Source organism: Stylophora pistillata, chromosome 7, assembly GCF_964205215.1.
Source record: "Stylophora pistillata chromosome 7, jaStyPist1.2, whole genome shotgun sequence".
NCBI classification, from domain to species: Eukaryota; Metazoa; Cnidaria; class Anthozoa; order Scleractinia; family Pocilloporidae; genus Stylophora; species Stylophora pistillata.
In genome coordinates this window covers 13,657,316-13,681,278 of record NC_142525.1, presented here as the reverse complement: position 1 = coordinate 13,681,278, position 23,963 = coordinate 13,657,316, and the positions used below count along the sequence as shown (strand labels likewise).

Sequence of the window (23,963 nt, the reverse complement as noted above, 5' to 3'; positions counted from 1 at the left end):
TTTGGTCTCGTCATTTGACGCGTTTTCTTGAACACATGAGGAGTACTTCGGTATGAAAAGGGGAGTCCTCATCGGCTCGGCTATTGATTTCTGTCGTCCAAATAGGAACTGGTATCTATCAAAAGTGGTGTTTCACTTTCTCTGATATACAACTTTTTATCTCGTTTTATTAATAGACTGATGCATTGTTTTGCATTTTGAAACTGTACCTTGCAAAAAAAAAGGAAAGAAAAAAAATACGAAGCTATGATACATACCAACATAATCACTTTCTTCCTGACTGAGAAGGAAAGTAATCTTATGCCATTAAAAATCATCAGGAGGAAAGACAAATATGACCAAATATAATAACGGATGAATAGATAAGGAAAGTTGAATATAAACAATAATAAAAACAACAAAAACAAACACAGGGATTTCTTGCGAAAGGATCAGTCTGAACATAAAGTGGAGTGGATGTCAACAACTAAATGACTTTATCAGATTTTAGTGAGGCCGTTGATAAAGTGGACCAAATGAGATATATTGTTTATACTACAACTACATTCTCTCAAAAAAAAGGGGGGAAAAAAACAACAACAAACATTAACAAAGGATGGATGAGCTTTATATTTGGAGACTTTCCCTGATCAGTTGGAGTTAGTTTGAAATGATTGTTCGTTTCCAGTTATTGGATCGTGTCAGTGACCCGGGATTCAGTTAACGATTTGTAGGAAAATAATGAGATCTTTCAGTCTATCAGGAGGATGAAACGTAATCCAATACAAAGTCAGCATAGAAACTTCCTTTAAAAAAAAAATATTATACTTTATTTATCAAGAGAAATTTACCGGCTAAGTCGTATCTCGTTCCACAACACTATCTCCAAAGGGAGATTTTTTTTTCCGAATTTTAAAAGTTACGATCTGTAGACTTAAACGTTTCCTGATTTTTTCATGATCGTTTACCATGAAGATTGGCACTAGAAGCTTTCGGAATATCTGCTGAATGGAGAAAAAAAAAAGTTAAATAAAGGATACTGAACAGGCTGCTCTATGTCCTATTTTTACACTGAGCCTCACTTCTTTTCTTAATTTATTTATTAATTTTAATGAGGAGATGGGAAACTGGTGGACTTTTAGGGACAGTGACACAAAGTTCCGACAAATTAGTCAGCATTATAGTGCTTTTGTTACTTTATTTTTCAAAAACGTATCTTTCTCTGCACTCATTTTTCCAAAAACAAAAAACAAAAATTACACATACACAATTTAAAAACTGTTTCTATAGGGCATTGTTATCATGAGAATAAAAGGAGTTAAAAGGATTGAGAATAGACTGGTACATGTCACACTTTAGTTTTACCGTAATGAATCCCTTCATGTGACTCTTTCGAATTTCAGCTTCTTTCAAACAAGTTATATTTCTAGCTAACTACAAGTAAAAATCTACGCGTTTATTGCAAATCCAGCATCAGACAAATAGGAGAGATTGATGACTATACGTTTAAGTCCTCAACGTTTGCGTACAACTGCTTGTCGTACATTTTCATGTTGATCAGCCTCTGTGGAGAAAAAAAAAACAAACAATTTCACGAGATTATCAAAGTTGAGTGTGTAAGATTTGTGATAAACACGACAAAATGATCTTATTTTCACCAGGGGTAGATTAAGTGTCAGCCACTGACCCTATCGTTTATGAACAGTTGACATTAAGACCGCGGTCTCTATTACGGTCACAACATAGTTTAATTTCTTTTTATCCTGAACTGAGTTGATCGTGTCAATTGGCCACCACGAAGAGTTTTAAAAACTGGCATTTCAAGCGTTTCCCTTAATAGTATTTATGGGTACCTTGTGTTTGGTTTCCATATCCTTAAACTGGTTTCTTAACTCAGTGAATTTTGGTCGAACATCCGGGTCGTTTTGCCAGCATCTCATCATGATCTGGTACCTGATATTTGTCACGAAGAATACATTCAACAAACGAAGAAAAGTGTATTTTTGTTTTCAAGACTCATTTAACTTGGATACCAGTTAAAAATGGCTTTAACTTACAGTCATCGGGCGAAATAATTCTTTGAATGGGACTAACGACAAACCAAAGTAAATTTAAAAGGTAAGAAACAGTATGGACAACTCACAACTCATCATCCACATGTTGTGGTTTAGGCATTCTGTAGTCCTGCTGAAGTAGTTTCGCAATTTTCTTGCCATCCATCCGTGGATACGGGGAACCACCTGGAAATGATTTAAATATTCTTTTGTTTCTTATTGGCGGAAAGGAAAGCAGAGTACATATGAATCCTGTTTGGTTGCGTAAGATTGTTGACCACAAAATTTAAAACAATTATTTCTTTTATTTTTATTTTTTTTATGCAGATGCACGCATAGGGCCGTATGGGACAGACAGCTAATGCACCTTCGTTGTTTTATCTTGATTACTTTGCTTTAATCAGTTTTGTCTTAGGATTTAACGCTGATCCTCAAATTAAGTAACAATCAACCAGTGGTTGATAAGCGTCTTTGTTTTTCATTATATATAATGTATGAATTAAATCGTTACCTATTGTGAAAATCTCATAAAGGAGAATTCCATAGCTCCATCTAGAAGGTAATGGGATAAAATTACATTAACATAAGGAGCGCTCTTAAAAACAGGAAATGTGACAGACGCTGGAAAGTCAATTTGCGACAGACTTGAATTTATCCAAAGATGGGAGCATTATTCCAGTATTGAGCTTGATGCTATGGGAAACGTGTGGATGGTACGCGTACGTGTGCAGACTTGTTGGCAGGATTTACTTTTCATACTCAAATCGAGTGCGTAGCGATATATCCTAACAAGTGATGAACGCCTGTACTTACACATCACTTTTGGTGGTATATGTGCCATACAACAACGCCTCGTAAGCTGTCCACTTTACTGGAAGACGACCCTTAGAAATTCAGAGTTATTGCAAGAAAAATTGCCATTTACATAACAATGATATAACATAAAAAAAAAATGGAGCTATATGATTCCATGAAAAAAAAAAATATTGGAGTTCGAAGGGAGTCAAAATTAAATTACAAATTATAGCTATAATCAATGCAATAAAGTTAAACCTCGTATATGTGCACGATCCTTTGCAGTAAAGCACTATTTAAGCAATAGTGAAAATCAGACCTGAAAAAAATTCAGGCCTGTTCGGGATTCGAACCACTGACCTCTGCGATACTAGTGCAGCGCTCTACCAATTGAGCTAACAAGCCAACTGGGAGCAGGCCATCAAATTAATTCGACATAAACCCGTAGATGATAAATCAAACAACAAATATATATGAAATACATATATATGAACTGCTGATTTTCACTATTGCTTAAATAGTGCTTTACTGCGAAGGATCGTGCACATATACGTTTCATAACCGCAGTTCATATATATGTATTTCATATATATTTGTTGTTTAAAGTTAAACCTCATATTTCAAAGTACCTTTGTCTTTCTTTCATAAACATTTTCCTGCTGTACGTCTCTGGCCATTCCGAAATCTGTTACTTTGCATGTTTCGTTCTCCCCAACCAACACATTGCGGGCTGCGAGGTCTCGGTGGATAATCTAGCCTCAGGGAAATAAATTGAATTAATCGAAGATGATTGCTATCAGAAAATCTAACTATACCCGGTGATTTTAACAAAAGCTGGTTACCAATAGTCTAACATCGCTATAAGACCCCTCACCACCGTCTTCCTGCGGTTTTGATTCAGAACCTGACTATTCCATCGCAGTCTAAGAAATATGCTATTGCCTATACTATGATGGCTCTGATGTTTTTATTAAAAAAAAACTTACAGATTTTGAGGACAAGTAACTCATTCCATCAGCGATTTGCCAAGCAAACTTCATCAGCTGTTGTGACGTCAGATTTGATTGTGGTTTGATATCCGCGTCCTTGAAGTAAGTATCATTTAATCCACGGCTCTTTCTCAGATAACCCAACAAATCTCCAAAAGGAACATATTCGATCAACACCAGCAGAGGCTCTGAAAAACAAGGAAGCGGTTCTAATGAGAAAAGAGATAAACAAAATAATCCGGATAAAAGGTTTTTTCTTTCAAAAGAAAAGTCTACCAACTAGAGATAACAAGATATGATGCATTTTACATTCTTTGCGTTTAAAAATGTACATATCAACTACATCACTGATAACCTAAAATTACTGAAACTTACATTAATTCATAATAATAATAATTTATAATAATAATTATCATAATAATAATTCTTCATAATAATAATTTATCATGAACGGTTAACGAAAAGAACTTACCAGTTTCCGTAACACATCCCAGAAGTTTTATGACGTGTGGATGTGGTTTTAGTTGTTTCATTGTCTCAAGTTCTTTCTCCAAATCTCTCTCGTCCGAATCCGAGGCGTCATCTGAAGACAAATTTCTACAGTTATCAAGTATATTTCTAACAGTGTAAACTGCTTAATCGAAAAATCACAGGTAAGAATAATGGAAGTCATTTTGCTCACTCAAAATCATGAGAAACTTGCAGGAATTAATGTAAGTTTCAGTAATTTTAGGTTATCAATGATGTAAAATGTAGGAAAAAAACACAAAAATAGGGCTTGGAAACCTTGTCAATTTTTGTTACGGCCGAAGTTTGTTTTCATCAAGTTTTACAGAAGGGAAAGAGGAATGTTTTCTTTACCTGGAATGTATCGCATTTTGGCCAACAGTTCTCAAGACATATCACTCCGAATTGTGAACGAAGGGTAAAAATTTACTAAACTCTCGTTCGCAAAAGGGTAAAGCTTTACCTTTGAGCATTTTGATGGCTATCGTTGTTCTACCAGGCCTTCCGCAAAGGTTTTCAACTGTTCCCTTTGCAACCTGGCCGAAAGCACCTTTACCAATGATTTTTTCTATTTTCACATGATCCTTTGACACTTCCCAGGAGCGTGTTGATGGAAGAAGTGCTGCGTAATCAGTAACTTGGCCAGCAGTTTGAGTTTGAGTATCATCTAAGCTTGTTTCTTTAATATCAATGTACTCTGCGGGATGCTGGGCAATATCGCTTGAATCAGGACAACTTAATTCCAGGTCTTCTAACTCAATATCTTTCTGAAAATTTATGGGAGATATGGACTTGATATCGTTGCGTATTTGCACGTGCGGTGGTAAAAATGATGTAAACGATTACTTTTGGCTCAATTTGTTAAAGCCGACTGATTTTATTTATCCTATCATCGTTTGTATGAATCAATTTTTCTTAAGTATTAAAGGATATACCTCATAGGCTTTTTCATCTTTCACCCTACAATGAACAATAAAGTAATATGTTACGGAGATGCTTCAGTTTGAATCATTTCAGTGTTGTTTTATCCTCATATCTACAGGCGAACTAATAGCCCACCATTCATCCCCAGCTGACTGCTGTTATATCTTTTCTAACATAGTTTTCTTATAATTTATCTTACTTTCGTTAAAGTGACACTTTTGTTTTTGTTTAGTTTTTGTTTTCGTTAAGGCTAATTTACAAATCACATTATTTGCAGAATCAGACAAGAAACATCATGCATTTTTCCTAAAAACTTTCCTCAAATATTCATAAACAGCTAGGCCTCCTTGTAATGATATGATTGCTGTTTTCGTTTTTGTCATTCACTGAGCCCGTTTTAAATGACTGTAAAAAAGGACATCGCACCTCTGCTTTCCTCCAGCGCCTAGGGAAAAAAAAAGTATTGTGAGATGTACAATTAGACACACGGAGTCCTATTTCTTACCAAACCCCACCAAAGGGGTACCCGAGCTCTTTTCGAGGGGATAATATTACAAAGCTTGGTATGGGAATTTAGGCTCCGCTCTGGAACTCGTAAACAACTAAGCTAATAAACTCTAACCTTCCGATAGTTTTTTTTCGGTTATTTTTCCTCTCTGGTAGTAATTTAAGTGCATTTTGTAGAGTTTTAGCTGACTTTTCATCCCATTTCCTGCCTGCACTATGAAGAAGGAAAGGGAGGGAGGCTTCGTCAGACCAACGGACGACCAATTATCGAAAGCCGCTCGATTCGCAGATTAAACCTCGTCTTTTTGCCTCGATACTGCATCGCGAAAGTCAGATAGTTGTCCTTCAAGCTCTTGGAAACTATATCAGAAAACTTCTGCCGTCGAGGAATCGATCCAGCGTAATGTAACAGATCTAGCGTGTCCGCCAATAGGGTGCCCAACAAATTTGACTCATGTCTGGTATCGCGTCGTAACGGTCGCCGAACTGCACAAGAAGTTCTTGCCACGGGTTCAAATGGCTATGAACCCGTCGATCACTTAAAATTCTGAATGAGATGGCCTGAAATCTCGACCAGAGAACAAATATTACACAAGGAATACTTTGTACTTTGTAAAGCTAGGCTAGAGGTTATTTGCTTGTTTCAAGACGGAGCCTACACTCTCTACAAAGCTTTATGATATTACCCTCTCATAGATAGCTTAGGCACTCTGTGACTCAACAATAAAACAAATTTAAAAAAATTATAAAATTTACCTTTCTTGTGTAACCAGAGAATGTAAATGAATGACAGAAGGATTATTAACACAAGTACTCCAATTATGGCAATATAAATGACGTCATGACATGAGCACTTGCATTCCTCCTTGGCTGAAGAGAAATGATATTAGGCCCGTTTTTAACCAACTCGTAAAAAGCAATTTGAAGAAAGGGTTAAAAATGGGTTGCTGATACCAAAAGTGTACTCTTCTCTGACCAGCGATCGGAACCAAAAGGACTCTAGTAAAGTCTGAGTACTCGCTTTTAATTAATAACTACGAAACTGATCTACTTTAAGAATAGATTGAGTGATGCCGCTAAGTGAAAACTAAGTCAAGAAGCCCGACTATTGATTATCACGTACGGATTGTTGGACTGTTGAGTGAACGAAGGCTATAGCTCTTTTTGTTGACGAAAATCGACCATTCCGATGGAAACGATTGTTATTTATCAAGGCTTCATGCGTGGCAGCATTGCCACTCAACTCATACTCAGAGGATATCATCAACTGTATTAACGCTTGACGCTCACGCGATCTTTATTTATTTCGAATCAAAGAAATCTGGGTCAGCGAATTGTATTTTTCCGGAGCTTTATCCTTCTTTCTGATAAACAAGGGTAAAGGGGGTTCAAAAGGCAAGATTTTTAACTCGTTGACTCAGAAACAGTTTTTTAAATTAAGTCATCATTACCTATCCGGTTGTTGTTTTGCAGATCTACAAGTTTTAATCTTTTGATCTTCGTTTCGTCAACCAAGCTTTCACCAAGTTTATTTGTGGCAGTGATTGTAAATTCATACACCTTGCCTCTCTCCAACTTGACTGTCAATTCATTGATTGAAACTTCCATGATTTTCCTTACGACTGTCCACTCTCCTAATTTTCCGTTAGTGACTAATCTTTGGTACAGAGTGTACTGTATAATTTCTTTGCCATTATCTTCTGGCTCCTTCCACTTCAAGGTGATCTCATCATCTGTTGTTTCACTGGGCAGGCCATATATTTCCACCGCTGCCGGTGGACCTAGATTGACCAATATATGTAACACATAGTTTCTAGAATGTCTCGCTGACTGAATGTCTAAAATTGAAATTTTAAGTATCGTAAGGAAAAGAAAGCATTATTGTTATTCTCCAGGAGGAATTGCTTACCTTCAAAGTTTGTCTTCAATGTGGTTACAATAGGATCTCCTTCAAACAGACCATTCCTTGCGATCACTTTCACTGCATAGTTTGTATCTCTTTCCAGACCCCCAAAGGTGTAACTTGTTATGGCAGGATCAGTAACATTAACACTGTTTATCTCAGCGTCACCCTTTAGTATAATCGCCATGTATCCTGTGATAGGACTTCCTCCATCATCAGCTGGTGCGGTCCATCGTACTGTTAGTGAACTGGCTTGAATACTCTCTTCTGATGATACTATGAATGGTGTGCCTGGTTTTTCTTCAAACAATAAAGTAAAATCTTGAACCATTTATTTTTCTCATATTTCTATCAAATTACGACGAAATATGAAGTCGATAACGTTACATACTGCGAACACCAAAATGATGGAATATGCTGCACACTTGATAAAACCAAATCAATGGCCGAAGCTGAGGAAGTATACATGGGGAGAGTCTGGTATGAAACTTTTAAAAATGCCTTTCGTTTTTGATTATTATATGGACATTTCGATGACAATAGGCCTCTCGTTGAGATGAATAACACTCAAATTGTGTTGCGAAATCGCCCTTGTATATGTTTTACCTCACAAAAACATAGAACTGATACAAGTGAAGTGATAACACAGCCACAACTTAGATTGTGTTCAAGCATTTTCAAAATCAGTCATTCTTTTGACTCATTTATCACTCTTTTGAGACGATATATAAACTTTTGATCAGACGAAATATGTATGATAACATTATCGTACTAACTAAGAACTCTTAGCGTTTTTTCGTCCACCAATTCACAGCAGAAGAGACCCGAAATTACAGTTTTGAGCTCGTCGACATTCGTTCAGGTTTTAAAAAAGTCTTATAGGAATTCAATTTTTGAAACTTTCAGGTTTTTTTTCTAGAGAAATGCTTTCGAAGATGACGTGATTGACGCTCAATGGTGAAACAAAAATTGAATCGTACTTATCTGTGTTATTTTTACTGTTGTGTCGTCAGAGGGACTCAGTCCATTGGCAGCAATGCACTTGTAATCACCGAAATCTTGATCACTCCTCGGCGTCACTTGTACTTTGTTTTCTCTAGCTCTGACTCTGTTTATTTCTCTTCCATCAGGTTTGTACCAGATGAGCGTTGGTGTAGGAACGCCATTTGACTTACACTCTAAAGTCACAGTGTGACCAATCCAAGACTTACTGCTTGACGAGGTTACATTTTCTATTGTTGGTGGGTCTGCAATTTGAACATGAAGTCACTCGAGATATAAAACTATACCACGACTTGGTATGAATGTGGGAAACCGCCGCAAGGAAATGTGCGTCTGGGATAATTGAATTTCTGCACAGTTATCTGATTGGTTTATTATCCTGCCACCATGGTGGGATAATAACAACAATAATTGTAATAACATGATAATGTTTAAAAAAATACGGCTGATATTACTTACGGTAGACCAGGAGTATTATGTGTTTATTTATGGTGTCAGCCGTGTTGTTTGCTCTACATGTATACCATCTATCATCTGTCTTTGTTAGACTGTTGAACTTTAAAAGCGCCGCTCCCTGCCCTGAACTGATCACTTTTCCATCTAAGATCCATGTAATATCTGGCTCTGGAATCCCCGATGCGGTACAGCTGAGATTAACAACGGAACCCTCTCGATAACTGCCGTGCACTGGTGACAGATTTATCGTTGGCGGCTCTGCAATAACAAAGGAGGGCAAGGGCACATTTGTAAACAAAATAAATAGAAAATAATGATAAAAAACGTGTGTTTCTTCTTCCCATTTTCCTCTGAAATCTACCGTATTTATCATAGTAGACTTTTTGGTAAGATTACCACGCATATGTCAAGCATTTATATTATTTTGGGGGAAAAATATTTTCTTTTACATGAAGAATGTGAATAGTATTCCGTTTATGTTAGCGAAGGTTTTATCAACTCAAACAAAACGGGAAAATGCCGGGCTCCATTTACCAATTTCTCCAAGCTGTGGGAACCTGGAAATCAGAGCGAAGTAATGGTTCATGAGAAGATGTTGCTGCAGTTAGCCGCATTAAGGCTCCGAGTGAACCGCGTGACTAAGACAGACATATCTCCTATATCGAGTAGCGCAAGAAAATGTTAGAAAATTCGAACTTCTCGCGGGTTTCCGGCAAGATCCGTTGACAGAATGGACCAAGTAGATTTCAGTCTCTGCAACACCAGAAGGACTGTACCAATATAAGTCATGCCCTTTGATAACAAAGTCATAGATCTTGAGGGTTGCGAAGCTTACATCGATGACGTGATTATCTATTGTGGCACCCGGGAGAACACTTGAGGACTAAGCAGACCATCAATATTTCAAAGTGAGTCATCGTTTCTGAAGTCCAACATTCCAGATTCATTATATGCTGTTCCTGGATTTACATTATATCGCTGTGATAGATTACCGAGGTGTGGTGGTGGTGTACTAGCCTTTGTCAATCATGATCTGCGTGTCAGGCGCAGAACCGACTTAAAACGCTACTTAAAGATTATTTGGCTTGAGGTTTTTCCTTTTAAGTCAAATCGATCGCTTTTTATCCCCGGAATTTATCGCCCGCCCTCTCACTCGTTGGCAGACGACATTCGCCAAGAGGCAAATATTGAGCAAGCTTATCTCCTGAACAAAGAAATGATTCTGCTGGGGGACTTTAACATAGACGAGCTCAATCGGTCAAAATTTAATAAACATCGTCTTAGTAAAGGCTTGAAGACTATGAATTTTGATCAGCTCGTAAACGTTCCAACAAGACCAATTAGCGAAACGTGTCTGGATCACATCTTTTCCAATCAACCTCAAAGAATACAGAATATCATTTGCCCTGTCATCAGGCTGGCTGATCACTTACCTTTGTTTGCGGTGAGATATATAACAATGCAAAACACAAGCACCATGCATTATATAAACTAGTACGATAGGAATGGGACTATGATGAGGCGAGATTCTTGATAAAAAAAAAAAAAACCTACTCTGGAAGGCAATCTGATGCAACGGTGTATTTTCTCCGGTCTCTCCTCTAAGAATGCGAAGAATAGTCCTTCGAAGCGGAAAAATTAGCACACGGAGTCAATGAGCTCTTTTATAGGCTCTTGGTAAATAGTCCGGGGAAATAATTATCTTATCTTCTCACTAAGCAATTAATAGCTATTATATTAGTTTTAAGGCTACACTTTTCAATTGAAAAAAAGTTAAATAGCTGTGAGCAACATTCGCGGAAAGAAAATGGGAATATGCTAACTTCGTCTGGAATTACATTGAATCTGCAAAAAAGATTGAAAACGTCACCTAGATTTTAACAAGTGTTTAATGCTGTAGTAGCGCATCATTCATTAGTAATCCACTACTATAACTGCTATATTTCAAGACATACCTGCAACAATAATCCGAACTTGGTTACGAGGATTAGTCCTACTTTCAAATAATTTGCATCCAAATATGGTGTTGTCTTTGAGAGTTACTTTCTCGATGACTAGAGAGGCAGTCCCTTCTATGCTGACTCTCCCTTTGTAAGCAGAAGGTATATCTGGATGTTCTTGAACAACGCCATTCTGTTTTACCAGAATTCTTTTAAATTCTTTACCTCGATTACTATTCACCAGAACATCAAAGGCAATGCCTCTGATATCATTGTTCGGGTCACTGTAGTCCCACACCAGTTTGGCAGTGCTTCCATTGTTAACGTAGGTTGGATTAGAAGGCCATATTATAAACTTGACATCTGCTTCTGGTTGCAGAACAATCGTTAAAACAAAGAGTTATTTCATAAGACGTATTTTACATAATGTAACATCTGATCTCTACGGCTCAGCTTATGCGTGTCCAAAAGAAAAATACTAAGAAATCTCCGCTTTGAGTCGGATGTAATTTTGTATGTCAGAAGAAAATGATGGCGTTCCGCAACTTCCACAAGAATCTAAATAGCAAAAAGTCACTAAAACAATGCCATTAGCTGTTCTGCTCCTTACATAATAAAAAGGGTCCCTAAAAATGTTATCAGTTCCACGCTCGTTCCAGGAGGGAGATTCTCATTGGTTAAAGTTTTTCACTGGTATTTACGATATGCCGGTGTAGTTAAACAAAAACGCCTACAACGAGTCCAAAAACAATTGAATACAGTTAAACAGACGCAAAACAAGGAAACCCCAAGAAAATAGAAACACGAAGAGTTAAGAAACTTTCTATCTGCGTCAACTTTTAATTGAATTGCTATTGACTAGTCTTAGTCGCTTTTTTTTCCTTTTTTCTTTTTGCAAGACGGTACTTGGTTTATAACAACCACTTTATATGTTACATCCTTGAAACATTTCGTTACAGAAATTCTCATTGCATGATGCGCCACTGACACAGCGAAGTTCATTATATTTGAGGCAGTCGTTTGCTACTGTTTATTTTTTAACAAGAAAGTCAAACCTTACGCAGTCTAAAAACAACTGAGGTCATAGGGTACTTCTCGATTACGAATATGATGCAAGACGGAGAGCGTGGTATAAACACCGATCAAGTAAACCAAAACACAGTTTTGAACAAGCAAGATACTTGCACAGACGAAATACTTAAAAACTTTCTTTTTTTACATCCTTACAGTAGTCTTAAGTTTTTAAGTGTAATTTATCGAAATTCGCCTTTCAGTAAATGATAACAAGATTTCTGGTGAGAATTTAGATAGAAAAATTGAATTCGGATCCAGGTTTTTTTAAACATATCGTCTAGGGAAAATTTGGAAGCGCTTTCCACTTTTCACTGCTTTGATTTTAGAACCAATTGGCCAAACATTTTCATACTCGGGGCTCATAGAATTAAACCGATTCCCATGAAAATTGACCCAGTAAGATCAATTGTTCAAGAATAGAGACCAAATTTTAATTTTCGAAATACTTTTTGAGATATAATGAAGAGGAATTAAAACTACGTACTCCAGCCTGAAACGTTTTGGGAGAGTAAGTGAATGAGAATTCGGCCATAAGGTTTTTTAAGCACAATATGTGCTGATTGATTTCCCAAATACTGTTTGCCGAAACAAAAGACGCTAAAAATATATACGTATCGGCGTGACCTGGAGGAGACTTGATAGAGAGAGATTTTACCACATATGCTGCTAAATATATTGCGCGACTAAAGTGTTGAAACGACTAAGTGATTGTGAAATTGATTTTTAGCTCTGACTACCCGAACAACTATTTATGTATTCCGGAACATATCAGCCATCTAAAGCTTGGATTGTTTAACGGTGGTAATGCTCCATAACAATGAAAGGCCGCAATTAAACATGTAGCAAATGAACATGTGTCAGTACGTAAATAATGGATTCTGTCCGATCACCACCAAATCAAAATAGGAAAAACAACATCACACTCCTTTAAAAGTGGAAAACATGTGAAAGTTAAACCTCAATTGTAGATCTGTAACGTCAGCAGCGGGACAAGAGCTGGTTTGCTACCTATGTAAGATGTCGCATCCTTTCCGTCGCCGAAAATGTTGCTTATCGCATTAGCCCGCCTGCGCGGAGGCCAATTGTTTTTTAGCACTATTGCTTTAACGTTGAAGAAAGAGAGATTTTAAAAGTCATTTGACGATAGTTAATTGCGATAAAAAGCTTGTCGACGAAGTTTTATCCTCAACATAACGACATCATCAAGTCAAAAAGAATAGTAAGTTTTGGAGACCTAAATACTAAAATAAGAATTGGTACTAAATAAACCTTTATAACCATAAATGACGAAGAAAAACTATACTAAAGGTTGGCAAGTATGGAATCCGCCTGCACGTTCAACTTCGGTTGGAATTTCTTGATAAAAAGCATTTGAAATATTAAGCATTCAAACCTAGAGGTATTTACTAAGATCGTTTCTACCGTGCGTAGCAGGAATATGTTTTCCAATTGCCGAAATCTTGTGTTCAGTAACGTGTCGAAAAACTCTGACTACGTTGCTAGTACCAGTATTACTCTCCGATAGGCTCGTTTAAGAGTTTCATGCATGAGAATCGGAAATAGTCGAGTCTTTAAGACTTACTGGGTAATGAAGGCGAATAAAAACAGATCTGACTGTGTCTCATTTCTCATAAAAAGCATTGCCTTTAGAAGACAGTCTTTGTACCGTTTCTCGGTATGGCAGTGGAAGTGCAACAGCAACCCAGTAGTCGCTTCTTTCCTTAAAACTTTGGTTTCCAGATTGGTGACTATCTTCATAATTCCAAACTCAATGAAAGGGATTGCATCATTTGCAGTAAACTCCATAGCAAATATTAGACTGGGATGTATGCCATTCAACGAAATTCAACGTTGACTACATTATTAAATTCTTATATTTTAATATTAGCCTGTTTTTAACGATTACATTTTACATTTTATATATTCTAGTTCTTAATTCTTAATTTATTTAAATTTATATACCTTCACAAGGCTTTATAATTTCCTTTTTTCTTTTTATTTCGTGGCGTACCTGTAAACTAGCTTTTAACTAAACGTTCTGACCACGTTAAATAAATTGATTAATTGATTGATTGATGATTAAGAAACTCGCCGCAGCGTCGGTGTTCGGCGCTCTTGCGAGTGTCATCAAAATATCTTCTGTGCAACTGAGGAATTAGCCGTGTTGTGCCAAAAGCTCTTCGAGATAACACGTAAGGACGTTTGCCGTCAAAGGCTTTCGAGACAGAGACTCAGACACTATCATCTCACTTAGGCTAGTAACCGAGGCTGTTGGCTCGAATTAAGTAGATAGAGTGGTTTAAAGGGGTTTCCTGCAAATGCAACAAATCTCACATCGCCGAGACTGGAAAGCCTATGTAGGAGAGAATCAAGAGACACAGAGACGCAGACGTCCGCCTTCACAGAGTACACGCCCTGCGCCAGAAACCATACTATCCCTGGAACTCATCACGATCCCTCAGGCAAGTCTCATGAGATTTCGACCCAACAACATCAACATGGATACTGGAAATAGAAATTCTGCAAGGATTCGGGATGCCTAAAGTAGCAAAATATTACCATGTAAATATAGCAGCTATAATTTGCATTTTTTATTTATTGTCAAGCAACTGCGAAATAAGTTTATGTTGATTTTCTCTCCATTGTGGACTATTATTGTAAGGTTCTATTTCTGTTCAATTAATTTTAGGTTTTTGCGTGAGGTCACGTAAGAATTACTTAACGCCAGTAGCTACTTGTTTCGCGCAAGTAGCTACTTGCGCGTTGTTCTCGTTGGATAATGCTCATTGCTAGTTGATTTCAACTAAGTCAGTTGTTTCGTCAGTTTTTTTTTTTTTTTTTTTGCTGTGTTGTTTTTATTTCAAAGTTTTACTGCGGGACCTGGTTACTCTACAAATTGTGAGTTTGTTTTTGTATCATTTATTTTTTTGCCGTTGTTCTTGTTGATGCTATATTTTGTAATTAGAGATGAGTATTATTGATTTATTTCAAGTCGAGTTACATCTACACATATTTACGTCTAAGTTCACGTCCATCCTTCAAATAATTCAACTAATTTGCATTCACTTTATGAAGTATTTACTAACAGCTCACAACAGCATGAATAATCATAGCCATTTTTAAAAACACTGTAACAAAGTTGTTTTTATTATCTTTTAATTTTTTTTTTTTTTTTTTTTTGCAATTTACTCTTCCGTTGAATTTTCCGAAACACGCGTGCTATTTGGCATGCCAGGATTATAACTAAAAACGTTTTGCATGGAATTCAATTTTTCGTTTGGTCATCCCAAAGTAGGAACTGTGGCATGTATTGATTTCATCCTTTCTCCACCAGGCGTTCTGGTCAGGCTTCTCAGCACACATAATTATAACATAATCAGCAACTATGTGGGATTCACTAAAGTCCTTTAAAAAATCATAGGCGTTAAACACTGATAATATATCTTTCAGAAATAACTCAGTATGATAAAAGTTTAACACATGCCCGCCACAATAACCTGAACCAGACTAATCCTATCACCTTTGGAACAAATTATTTCACATCTAAATTCAGTGTTGTCTTGGGTGGCTACCTTCTCAATGACCAAGGTAGCATTTCTTTCGATCCTGACTCTCCCTTTGTAAACAAGAGGTAAATCTGGATGTTCCTGGACAACACCATTCTGTTCAAACATCATTCGTTTAAATTACTTTCCTCGAATACCATCCACCTTTACACTAAAGATAATGGCTTGAAGATCATTGTCTGGGTCAATATAGTTCCACACTAGTTTGGCAGTGCTTCTATTATTAACTTAGGTTGGACTAGAAGGTTTCATTGTAAACTGGACATCTGCTTCTGGTCGCCGGGACATCCATTAAAACAAAAAAGTAGGGGAACCAGCGTTCGAATAAGAGATACCTTACATAATTAATGATCTTACCCATATAGCCTCCTAGTGAGCTCGAATTTCACTGAAATTTGTTACTATTAGGCGCGTCCACTTGCTCCAGGAAGCCGTTTCTCTTTTTTTAGGAGTCTCATTTAGTATACATGATATGTTCTTAAATCAATCGACATGCTTATGAAATCTCTCGTGAAAATAGATATCATAGCAATTCTCTTTGATCGAAAAGTGCCTATCAGTTCAGTCGCACGCTTGCTCCGGGCAGCTCATTTTCATTTGTGAAAAGTCTTTTAATTTTATTTCGTTCATACGATATGATGGCATCCATTTCTTATAACATGTCGTTAAAGTAAGATTAGCCATTCTCACTCTAAAATGTGTCACTAACACTACATTGTGCGTCGTTCACCTCATTCCAAGCCCCTTTCTGCTACTCTTTATTTTTCTAGGAAGAAATACGAACCTTTCTTAGTCTGATTGAGCCATGACCGAAAGTATGTCATTAGTCGACGACGCTAAATTAAAGCGAATGTAAGTTTTCGGAAGGAGGATTCCCGCAGAAGATTATTCATCAGCAACGATCGATATACATTTTTTTTAACTTTATTCATCTTCAGACTTGTCTGTTAAAATCTTGGCCAATGATTGTTCGCAGTAAGTTTGCAGTGGTAAAGCACCGGGACCTTTTAAAGACGAAGAGAGAATGCACTGAAAACTTGATCATACCGAGAGCAAACACAAAGTTATGGCAAATTATATACATTCTTATTAGGAAATTCTTTACTTTGTCCGAGGCTTGTGGCTTACCCTGGGTAACCCAGCCACATTGGCTGGACCTAGAGGCGGCTTTACGGAGAAAACGGTCGCTAATGACAAATGTTTCGGCATTCTACCAAAAAAGCTTCCGTGACAAAAGTGTGGAAAACACAGGTTTATCTTAAGCCATCCAACATAATCGACTTCAAACTTTTGATACTCTAAGAACATTTTTGTATTTCTTGCAGTATATGTCAGCGCGTTCGAAAGCCACCAAAACGCTTTCAGGTGGTGCTTTGATGATGCAAAACTTTATAACGATACCTTCCCGAAATCCAAGATACATATGGCAATTGAAAATACATCAATGTGTATCTAGCGGATTATGTCAGATCCCCTCCAAAAGTGAGACAAAACAAAATTCTATCTCCAAGAATGTGAGAATTTTATTAGAAGTTGAGCCTTTTGGCATTCCTTAGTCCGCCCCAACTTTAAACTATCTTCACATAGGAACAGTGTGATTAATTGATTCACAAAAATGTTTTACCTATGTGGCACGCATCATTATGTTAATCAAGTGGAGTCCAATCTGAACTGATTCGGTACCGCTTCAATTCTACTAGCTTATGAGCACACTCAGAGTTAATAAAAGATTGTAGTGCAGCAATAAGTGAACGTAGTTGTTGTAAGAGCAGTCGAACACAAGTGAAGACTCGAATTGGGAAAATGGGTGCAAAAAGGTAAAAAGGAACACGAGAGAAGTTGAAGATACATCCTTCGCTTCGACTTTGTTTGAATTGTAAGTGATACAATTGATTGCTGTTATTTCGTCACACTGCCGCTTCCAACATCGCAATGGAAATTAAATCTATTGAGTGTGCGAGTACGGCAGGACACGAAGGTAGTCCTATACCGCCGGGTGTCGTTCTAACGTTGTGTTTTTGGACAGAATAAGGTTTAGGTAGAGAATGAAATGTTCATTCCCAGTTGTAGTTTCCGCCTTCTATTATTTCGGAGCTGTTATGTCATGTTAAAAGGATTGGGTCTTGTCTCGCAAATTTTTACTTAAAAGAAAAAAAATAAGACAAAAAACAAAGCAAAACAAACCTCACATACCTGCAAGAGGAGTGAATAAGAGAGCAGTCGCAAAGTAATTAACGATTACCTGGTCCTTCCACATCACAAAAAATTCCGGGCTGTCTTTTTTTTCTGGAACCTTGATCTTTTAAGCTGCGTTCCTCAATTATGTAAATAATGATGTGACCCCCTCAGGGTGTCACAAGCTCGATTTCAGCAGTCACGCATGTTTATGAGGTTCGGACGAGTACGAGGTGCTCAGAAAATACAATAAATTTCGTTCCATACAATTTAAAGTATGTACATCTTATTAAACGTTTTGTTGTGTAGTGCCGCTGAGTATTTTTACGAGTTGTGCCGTATTTTGGCGAGCCCGTAGGGCGAGTCAAAATATAAATAACGAGCGATACTACACAACAAAACGTGTAATAAGTTATTTATTATCCAACACGCAAAACTGTTATTTCAGTGCAGGCGAATTTCGCGGATATTTATTTACGAGGAGTGAGTGACAGAAGTATGCGAGGCGGAACGGAATTGGCGCGTTGTCCTGTTGCTGTTTCTATTTTCTTCAATAATTGAAAAAATTTCATGTCGTTTAGCTGTTTTTCTTCGTTCGATTCATCTAATAAACTTGGATGTATATTTGGTAGCCATTCTGACTCTTCGTCGTCGGAAATATGTTTCAAATTGTCCGCCATTTTTTTTTGTCGTAACTACAATCATAGTTAGTAGAGGAGACTGGTTATGAAAGTCGGCGAGCTTCAAAGACCGATGTCTTTGTTTTGATTTTTGCCTTGTCACGTGATCGCGACAGTGCACATTTATCAAACGATCATGGCGTCCGTCGAGTAGTTTCTTGTTAGTTGTGCGATATGTGTTAGGTTTCTCCGTAATTTTCATCAGTATATGGTTGTCGTTTTGCAAGAAATATAAAAGTTATGCCAGGGGCTAATTGCTCAGTATTTGGCTGTGGTTCGTGCAGAAGAACTAAGGGAATTGGTATTTGGAAGTTGCCTGTGGCAAAAGACGAAGCTCATGGAACATGGCGAGACGAATGGCTTGGTGAGATCATAGTTAATCGAGGGGACAAAAAGACAAGAGAAATGGATCAGAACTTCAGGGAACAGTTGAAGAGCGATAGAATATATACCTGTGAGAAACATTTTGCGCCCGAAGATATCGAAATATGTAAGTACATATCTGTATTTTCTTGTTAAATTTTCGGATTTGCTTCGAGTTAGTTTTCACCGATCAGTGTTGCTGCTGTTTGAAGTTCGTTCTGAAAGTGGATATGGTTTTAGGTTTGACTATTTCATCTTTTCTTTGATAGATCAATCTGCGAAAATGACTAAAAAGAAGCCCAAATTTGGAGCTTTGCCGAAGCTGAACATGCCTAAGAAAAACCATGAAAGCAGCAAGCCTTCACCACGTCCTGAACGTTCGGTTGTAAAATGTAACGAGGGGCCTTTACCACACAGCTACTACAAGGGATTTTCAGAGCTCTGCCAACGAGTTAAAAGCCTAAAAAGTCTTGGTGATTGGAGCCTGAAGATCTTTGAGGACAAAATTGTGCTGAAGAAAACCGTGCATCCGTACGTTCTGCCACGTTTGGAAATTATTATGGATGACAGTCTTGGCTTTACTGTGAAAGTTTTTTGTTCCTATTTACCTGAAGATCATCCTTTGTACCTGGACTATCGTAGAACAGTTCGAAATATTACTGTATCTAACTTAATAAGGCAACTGGAGGGATACAGGTTGTGTGATGGAGTCTCTATAATGGAACTTAATGGGAAATTGTATCATCATGTTATACCATTGAGTCATGACACATTTGGAGAAGAAGAGGAGCAGCAGTTCCCACATAAGGGATTTTGGAGAGCAAAAGGCTGTTTTCTCTTGTGTCAGCAACATGTTGTCTGCTGTGAATGTGACGAATTCATGAGCTGTTCAGAAAATGCAAGAAAATCAAAAGAAAGTCGGTCAGCAAAGCCTGCACATGTGAAAGCACCAGTTTCCCAGACAGACCCAGAGCGCATAAAGTTGACTTTACAGGGGCATAGTTAATCGAGGGGACTGGTTAGGAAGGCCGGCGAACTTCAAAGGGGTAGGTTATTGTTCAACTTTTTGGTGCGTGACGTCACGACTACCGTGCATCACAATACAATGCAGCGTTGTTCGAAAATGGTTGATAGAGAAATGTTTTGACTTTAAATTATTTTTATTACTGTTTGCTTGACTGAAAATGAATAGATTTTAACTCAAAAACATGCCTGGAGATAACTGTTCCGTAATTGGCTGTGGAACTTGCCGTAAAACCAAAGGAATTGGAAGATGGAAGCTTCCAGCACCTCGGAACGAAGCATATCGCAAATGGCGCGAAGATTGGCTCCATGAGCTCAAGAAATACAGAGTTACGGACAGTAACTTCCAACGACAGATCGAAAATGACAAAGTATTTACTTGTGAAAAGCATTTTCATGAAAATGACATCGAAATAAGTAAGTGTGTGTGTATAATTCCAGCGATTTAGCGGTGTGCTTATTAGTAAACGGACCGCCAAAACATGCGAAATCTACTATGTAACTCAGTTGAATTTTTGATAAAAACGTTAACATATATCTTAAACTTTATCTCTCAGCCGTATCAGAGAAAATGACAAAGAAAAGGCCGAAGTTTGGAGCACTTCCATTGCTGAGCATGCCACAGAAGAGCTTTCAAAAACAACCACCAACTCCCAGGCCTTTGAGATCAATTGTAAAGGAAGACTTCGAAGTTTCTGATATTTGACCGAAAAGAGACATTGCTATAAAAGCTTCCATGAATTCTGTAAAAGAGCCCAGTCATTGAAGATTATACAAGAGTGGTGTACTCAGGCCAAAGAAGACAGAATGGTGTTCAGAAAGTCAAATGAGTCCTCTGTTTGCTTACCACAACTGGAGTTGGTGGTCGATGACAGTCTTGGGTTCAGCATTTTAGTTTATGGTTGGTTACTACCAGATGACCACATACTTTATACGAAGTATTATAGATCAATGAGAAATGTTACCTTGAATGAATTGGTCAGAAAACTAACAGAGTCCTTCATTATTTGTCCTGGGATTGAACAACCAGAACTGAACTCAAATATTATTCACCATGTCATCCCAATGTCAGTGGATCCTTTGAACTGTAGTGATAATGAACCTGAAAACTTTTCCTTCAAGGAATACTGGCGTTCGTGTAAATGCCAGCTCCTTGTTGAGGGCATAGAACTTTGTTTATCACGTGAGGAACAATCATATAATATGCATCGATCGTCACAAGCAAAGCAGCGACGAATGTCAGAACCTGCACATCTCTATGCACCAGTTTCTAAGACTGCCCCAGATAGAATTAAACTTACACTGAGAGGGCAACGGCTTAAATGTGCAGATCTTGAGTGCCAGCTGAATCAAATGAAATCAGAAATTGCCAAATCCAGTATTGAGGTTGATCACAATTTGAGCCATGATGTTACAACCATACTCAGTGAAGCTCAAGAGGTGACACCGTTCATGAAATTGTTCTGGCGGCAGCAAAAGAAATTGCTCCAAAGTAGTCCAAGTGGTGTCAAATACCATCCAATGGTTATTCGCTATGCCTTGTCGCTGGCTGCAAAATCTCCCTCCTGCTACAAAGAGATCCGACAGAGCACTTTGGTAATCAACGCAAATTGGGAAGAAGAAGCGACAACCCAGACATGAGAATCTTTGGCTACAATGATAATGCAATAAGAATACAAAGGTCTATTTCGTCCCAAAGTGGAAATACCCGTGGAAGGAAGGACAGGGGCAAAGCCTGGGTAAATGTAACAGATGATCCTGTTCCTAGAAAGAAGTCAAAGAATTGACATCAACATTTTTAATTTATTACTAGAAAATACTGCGATATAACTTTGCAGTGGTACATCCAAAAATGTATTGAAATACTTGTAAAATATTCTTTGCAATGTGATGTCAATTCCATTGTTTTTCTTTTGTATTTAATCAACTGCAACATTGTCTTGTAAATGACTTGAATATTGATTCACAGATGTTTGCAAACCACTTTATATATATATATATATATATATATATATATATATATAATATTGTACATAACTTGTTGTCATCTAGATAGGGCTGACTTCTAAGTTAGAATTTTAGTGTTCTATAGATGCTTAAGTAAACCAGAACATTGACATTAATAAATACATTGATTGCTTCAAAGGTGGTTGCAAACCACCTCATACATTTTAAGTATACATAATTTGTTGACATCTAGATGACTGACTTCTGCTAACATAAACCAGAACATTGACCCTATAAATAAAATTGCCATTTGATGCATTTTATGCTGTCTTTGATTCTAGGGTTCTCTATCATCCTTTCCTCCACTTGCCCTTTTAATTTCCTTTCTCAGGGACTTAGCTTTCACTTGCTTCTGTTTGATCTTGTGCTTCTGAATTACATCTCTTGCAAATGAAAATGAGCGTACACGTAAATATAAGGTGATAATACTGTGCAGCATATCTTTACTAATACTGCTATCAATCTCCAGTGAGGATTCAGATACAATTTCATTGAAGAAAGCAACTACATCTGTATCTTTGCAACATTTCTCAATTACAGCTTCAATGTTGATAGATCTTTGGTCAGTTTTACAATTGTTTCTAAAATGATGTTCTGCCCTCAAAAATATTTTCTGGGGTTTTTTCGTTGGATTCCACAGCCCTCCACGGCTTAAGGAAGAGATAAGTTTCTGTGATTCAGTGATAGTCTTTGATTCTTCTTAGCATGCATTTAATAAAGATGTAGCCTGTTGACTTTCTGTTGATTTCCAATTCTTAGATGCTCTGTGTTTATTGTGCAGATTTTGCAAGACATAGCCTCCTAGATATTGTAGACCAGCAATCTCTTTTTCCTTTAAAGCTTTTTCAACTTCGTTATCATTTACAGGAGAAAGAGATTCTTTGCAGTAGGCCAGGAGTCGATCAGCAAGTTTAGTTGATAACAATGTTGCTGAATTACTGGACAGACTCGGGAAGTATTTTGTAGCATGTAATGATATGGTCGCGTAATACTTGGAGTAAAACTTATCAGCGTTTCCATTCTTCGTAAAGCCATCAAAAATAGTCCGTATCTCTTCAAACTCTTTTGATCCTTCGCAAATGTTAAACTGGAATGATGATATTTCATCTCGCATTGCTTTTGTAAACGCTTTTCTTTTGCTTATTGTCGTTTTCACGTTGTTCACCAGATCGTTCAAAACGTCGCTTGTAAATGCTATTCTTTGCCTTGATTCTTCCTCTTGTACATCTTGTTCGGGATCTTGGTTGGTATCTTTGTGTTTAATAGTCGTGTGTCTGCTTAGACCTCGTTTACTTTTACAAACTTTTTGACATATACTACAAGCTACGTCTTGCCTTTGGACCTAGAATGTAAGAAACATTTAGTTGATCAAACTTGATAAAATCGCCCACAGTTTGAAATCAGTTTATACCAATATTGCTACTATAACTCTTCTTAAAGCTTTAACGATTCTAAAAGAATCCGAAAGAAATCTAATTTTTCTTCTGGAGCTCTGGAAACAGATACACAATACCGAACACTGATCGATCTCAAGCCAACTACACCGAGCCTTTTCTAGCAACAAACCGCGAATAAAATGACTAAATAGGACTAACTTTTAGCTTTTAACACGCACCTCCTGTACAGCTTCATGAAACTGTTCTTCCAAATTCTCATCTTCTTCTAAAACTGCCATAATAGCATCGAAATCTTCTTCGAATATAAAGTCTTCGATGCCAGACGCCATGTTTGTTTACTGTGACAACGATAGCGATGCACGGTACTCGTGACGTATCATGACGTAACGGTGCAATTCAACCTAAAATCGTAAACAATAAGCCGGTCCTTTGAAGTTCGCCGGCCTTCCTAACCAGTCCCCTCGATTAACTATGACAGGGGCAAAGACTGAGGTGCGCTGAACTTGAGCAGCAGTTGAATGACATGAAAGCGGAATTGCAAAAGTCCAATATTGAGATTGACCATGAACTAAGTGATGACTTTGCAAGAATTATTGGCTCAGCAAAACAAGTTACCCCTTTC

At 37.5% G+C, this 23,963-nt stretch overlaps 4 protein-coding genes across 6 annotated transcripts in view; 2 read left to right on the top strand and 2 right to left on the bottom strand.

Annotated features, from left to right (window-relative positions):
* Window positions 1–1,151: 1,151 nt before the first annotated feature.
* On the bottom strand, window positions 1,152–18,100 carry LOC111341462 (tyrosine-protein kinase receptor Tie-1). Of its 3 annotated transcripts, XM_022948435.2 has the most exons (18): window positions 17,890–18,088; window positions 11,072–11,425; window positions 9,120–9,374; window positions 8,639–8,905; window positions 7,665–7,958; window positions 7,207–7,536; window positions 6,512–6,625; window positions 5,675–5,693; window positions 5,260–5,284; window positions 4,788–5,091; window positions 4,290–4,400; window positions 3,815–4,005; window positions 3,458–3,580; window positions 2,847–2,917; window positions 2,545–2,585; window positions 2,123–2,219; window positions 1,833–1,932; window positions 1,152–1,543 (listed from the first exon to the last, which is right to left on the bottom strand). In XM_022948435.2, the coding sequence occupies exons 1-18, from the start codon at window positions 17,951–17,953 to the stop codon at window positions 1,478–1,480; spliced, it is 2,826 nt and encodes a 941-aa protein (XP_022804170.2). In that variant the 5' UTR covers window positions 17,954–18,088; the 3' UTR covers window positions 1,152–1,477. The 3 variants fall into 3 exon arrangements, 1 of the variants encoding a protein (XP_022804170.2); XR_015989580.1 differs by lacking the exon at window positions 2,545–2,585 and having other exon boundaries at window positions 1,415–1,543; window positions 17,890–18,092; XR_015989581.1 differs by lacking the exons at window positions 1,152–1,543; window positions 1,833–1,932; window positions 2,123–2,219; window positions 2,545–2,585 and having other exon boundaries at window positions 2,845–2,917; window positions 3,458–3,585; window positions 17,890–18,100.
* Window positions 18,101–18,583: 483 nt separating this feature from the next.
* Window positions 18,584–23,963, top strand: part of LOC148726717 (uncharacterized) — a 7,818-nt gene continuing 2,438 nt past the window's right edge. Inside the window, exons 1-3 of the mRNA XM_088728030.1 lie at window positions 18,584–19,041; window positions 19,184–19,898; window positions 23,816–23,963. The exon at window positions 23,816–23,963 is cut by the window's right edge and continues 1,112 nt beyond it. Coding sequence (XP_088584156.1) covers window positions 18,792–19,041; window positions 19,184–19,898; window positions 23,816–23,963 — 1,113 coding nt within the window. The 5' untranslated portion in view covers window positions 18,584–18,791. The remainder of the gene's footprint in view (window positions 19,042–19,183; window positions 19,899–23,815) is intronic.
* Window positions 19,917–21,110, top strand: LOC148726719 (uncharacterized). Its single transcript, XM_088728000.1, has 2 exons — window positions 19,917–20,354; window positions 20,495–21,110. The coding sequence occupies exons 1-2, from the start codon at window positions 20,123–20,125 to the stop codon at window positions 20,641–20,643; spliced, it is 381 nt and encodes a 126-aa protein (XP_088584126.1). The 5' UTR covers window positions 19,917–20,122; the 3' UTR covers window positions 20,644–21,110.
* On the bottom strand, window positions 22,630–23,811 carry LOC148726718 (uncharacterized). Its single transcript, XM_088727892.1, has 2 exons — window positions 23,560–23,811; window positions 22,630–23,286 (listed from the first exon to the last, which is right to left on the bottom strand). The coding sequence occupies exons 1-2, from the start codon at window positions 23,668–23,670 to the stop codon at window positions 22,645–22,647; spliced, it is 753 nt and encodes a 250-aa protein (XP_088584018.1). The 5' UTR covers window positions 23,671–23,811; the 3' UTR covers window positions 22,630–22,644.

Bases quoted from the DNA above. Each gene is read 5' to 3' on its own strand.
- LOC148726718 (XM_088727892.1), bottom strand. From the start codon at position 23,670: ATGGCGTCTGGCATCGAAGACTTTATATTCGAAGAAGATTTCGATGCT. The intron at 23,287-23,559 runs GTGCGTGTTAAA...CTTACATTCTAG, and splicing joins TTCATGAAGCTGTACAGGAG to GTCCAAAGGCAAGACGTAGC.
- LOC111341462 (XM_022948435.2), bottom strand. From the start codon at position 17,953: ATGTGGAAGGACCAGGTAATCGTTAATTACTTTGCGACTGCTCTCTTA. The intron at 8,906-9,119 runs GTAAGTAATATC...TTCAAATTGCAG, and splicing joins CATAATACTCCTGGTCTACC to ACCCACCAACAATAGAAAAT. The intron at 7,959-8,638 runs GTACGATTCAAT...TATTGTTTGAAG, and splicing joins AGTAAAAATAACACAGATAA to AAAAACCAGGCACACCATTC.
- LOC148726719 (XM_088728000.1), top strand. From the start codon at position 20,123: ATGCCTGGAGATAACTGTTCCGTAATTGGCTGTGGAACTTGCCGTAAA. The intron at 20,355-20,494 runs GTAAGTGTGTGT...TTTATCTCTCAG, and splicing joins TGAAAATGACATCGAAATAA to CCGTATCAGAGAAAATGACA.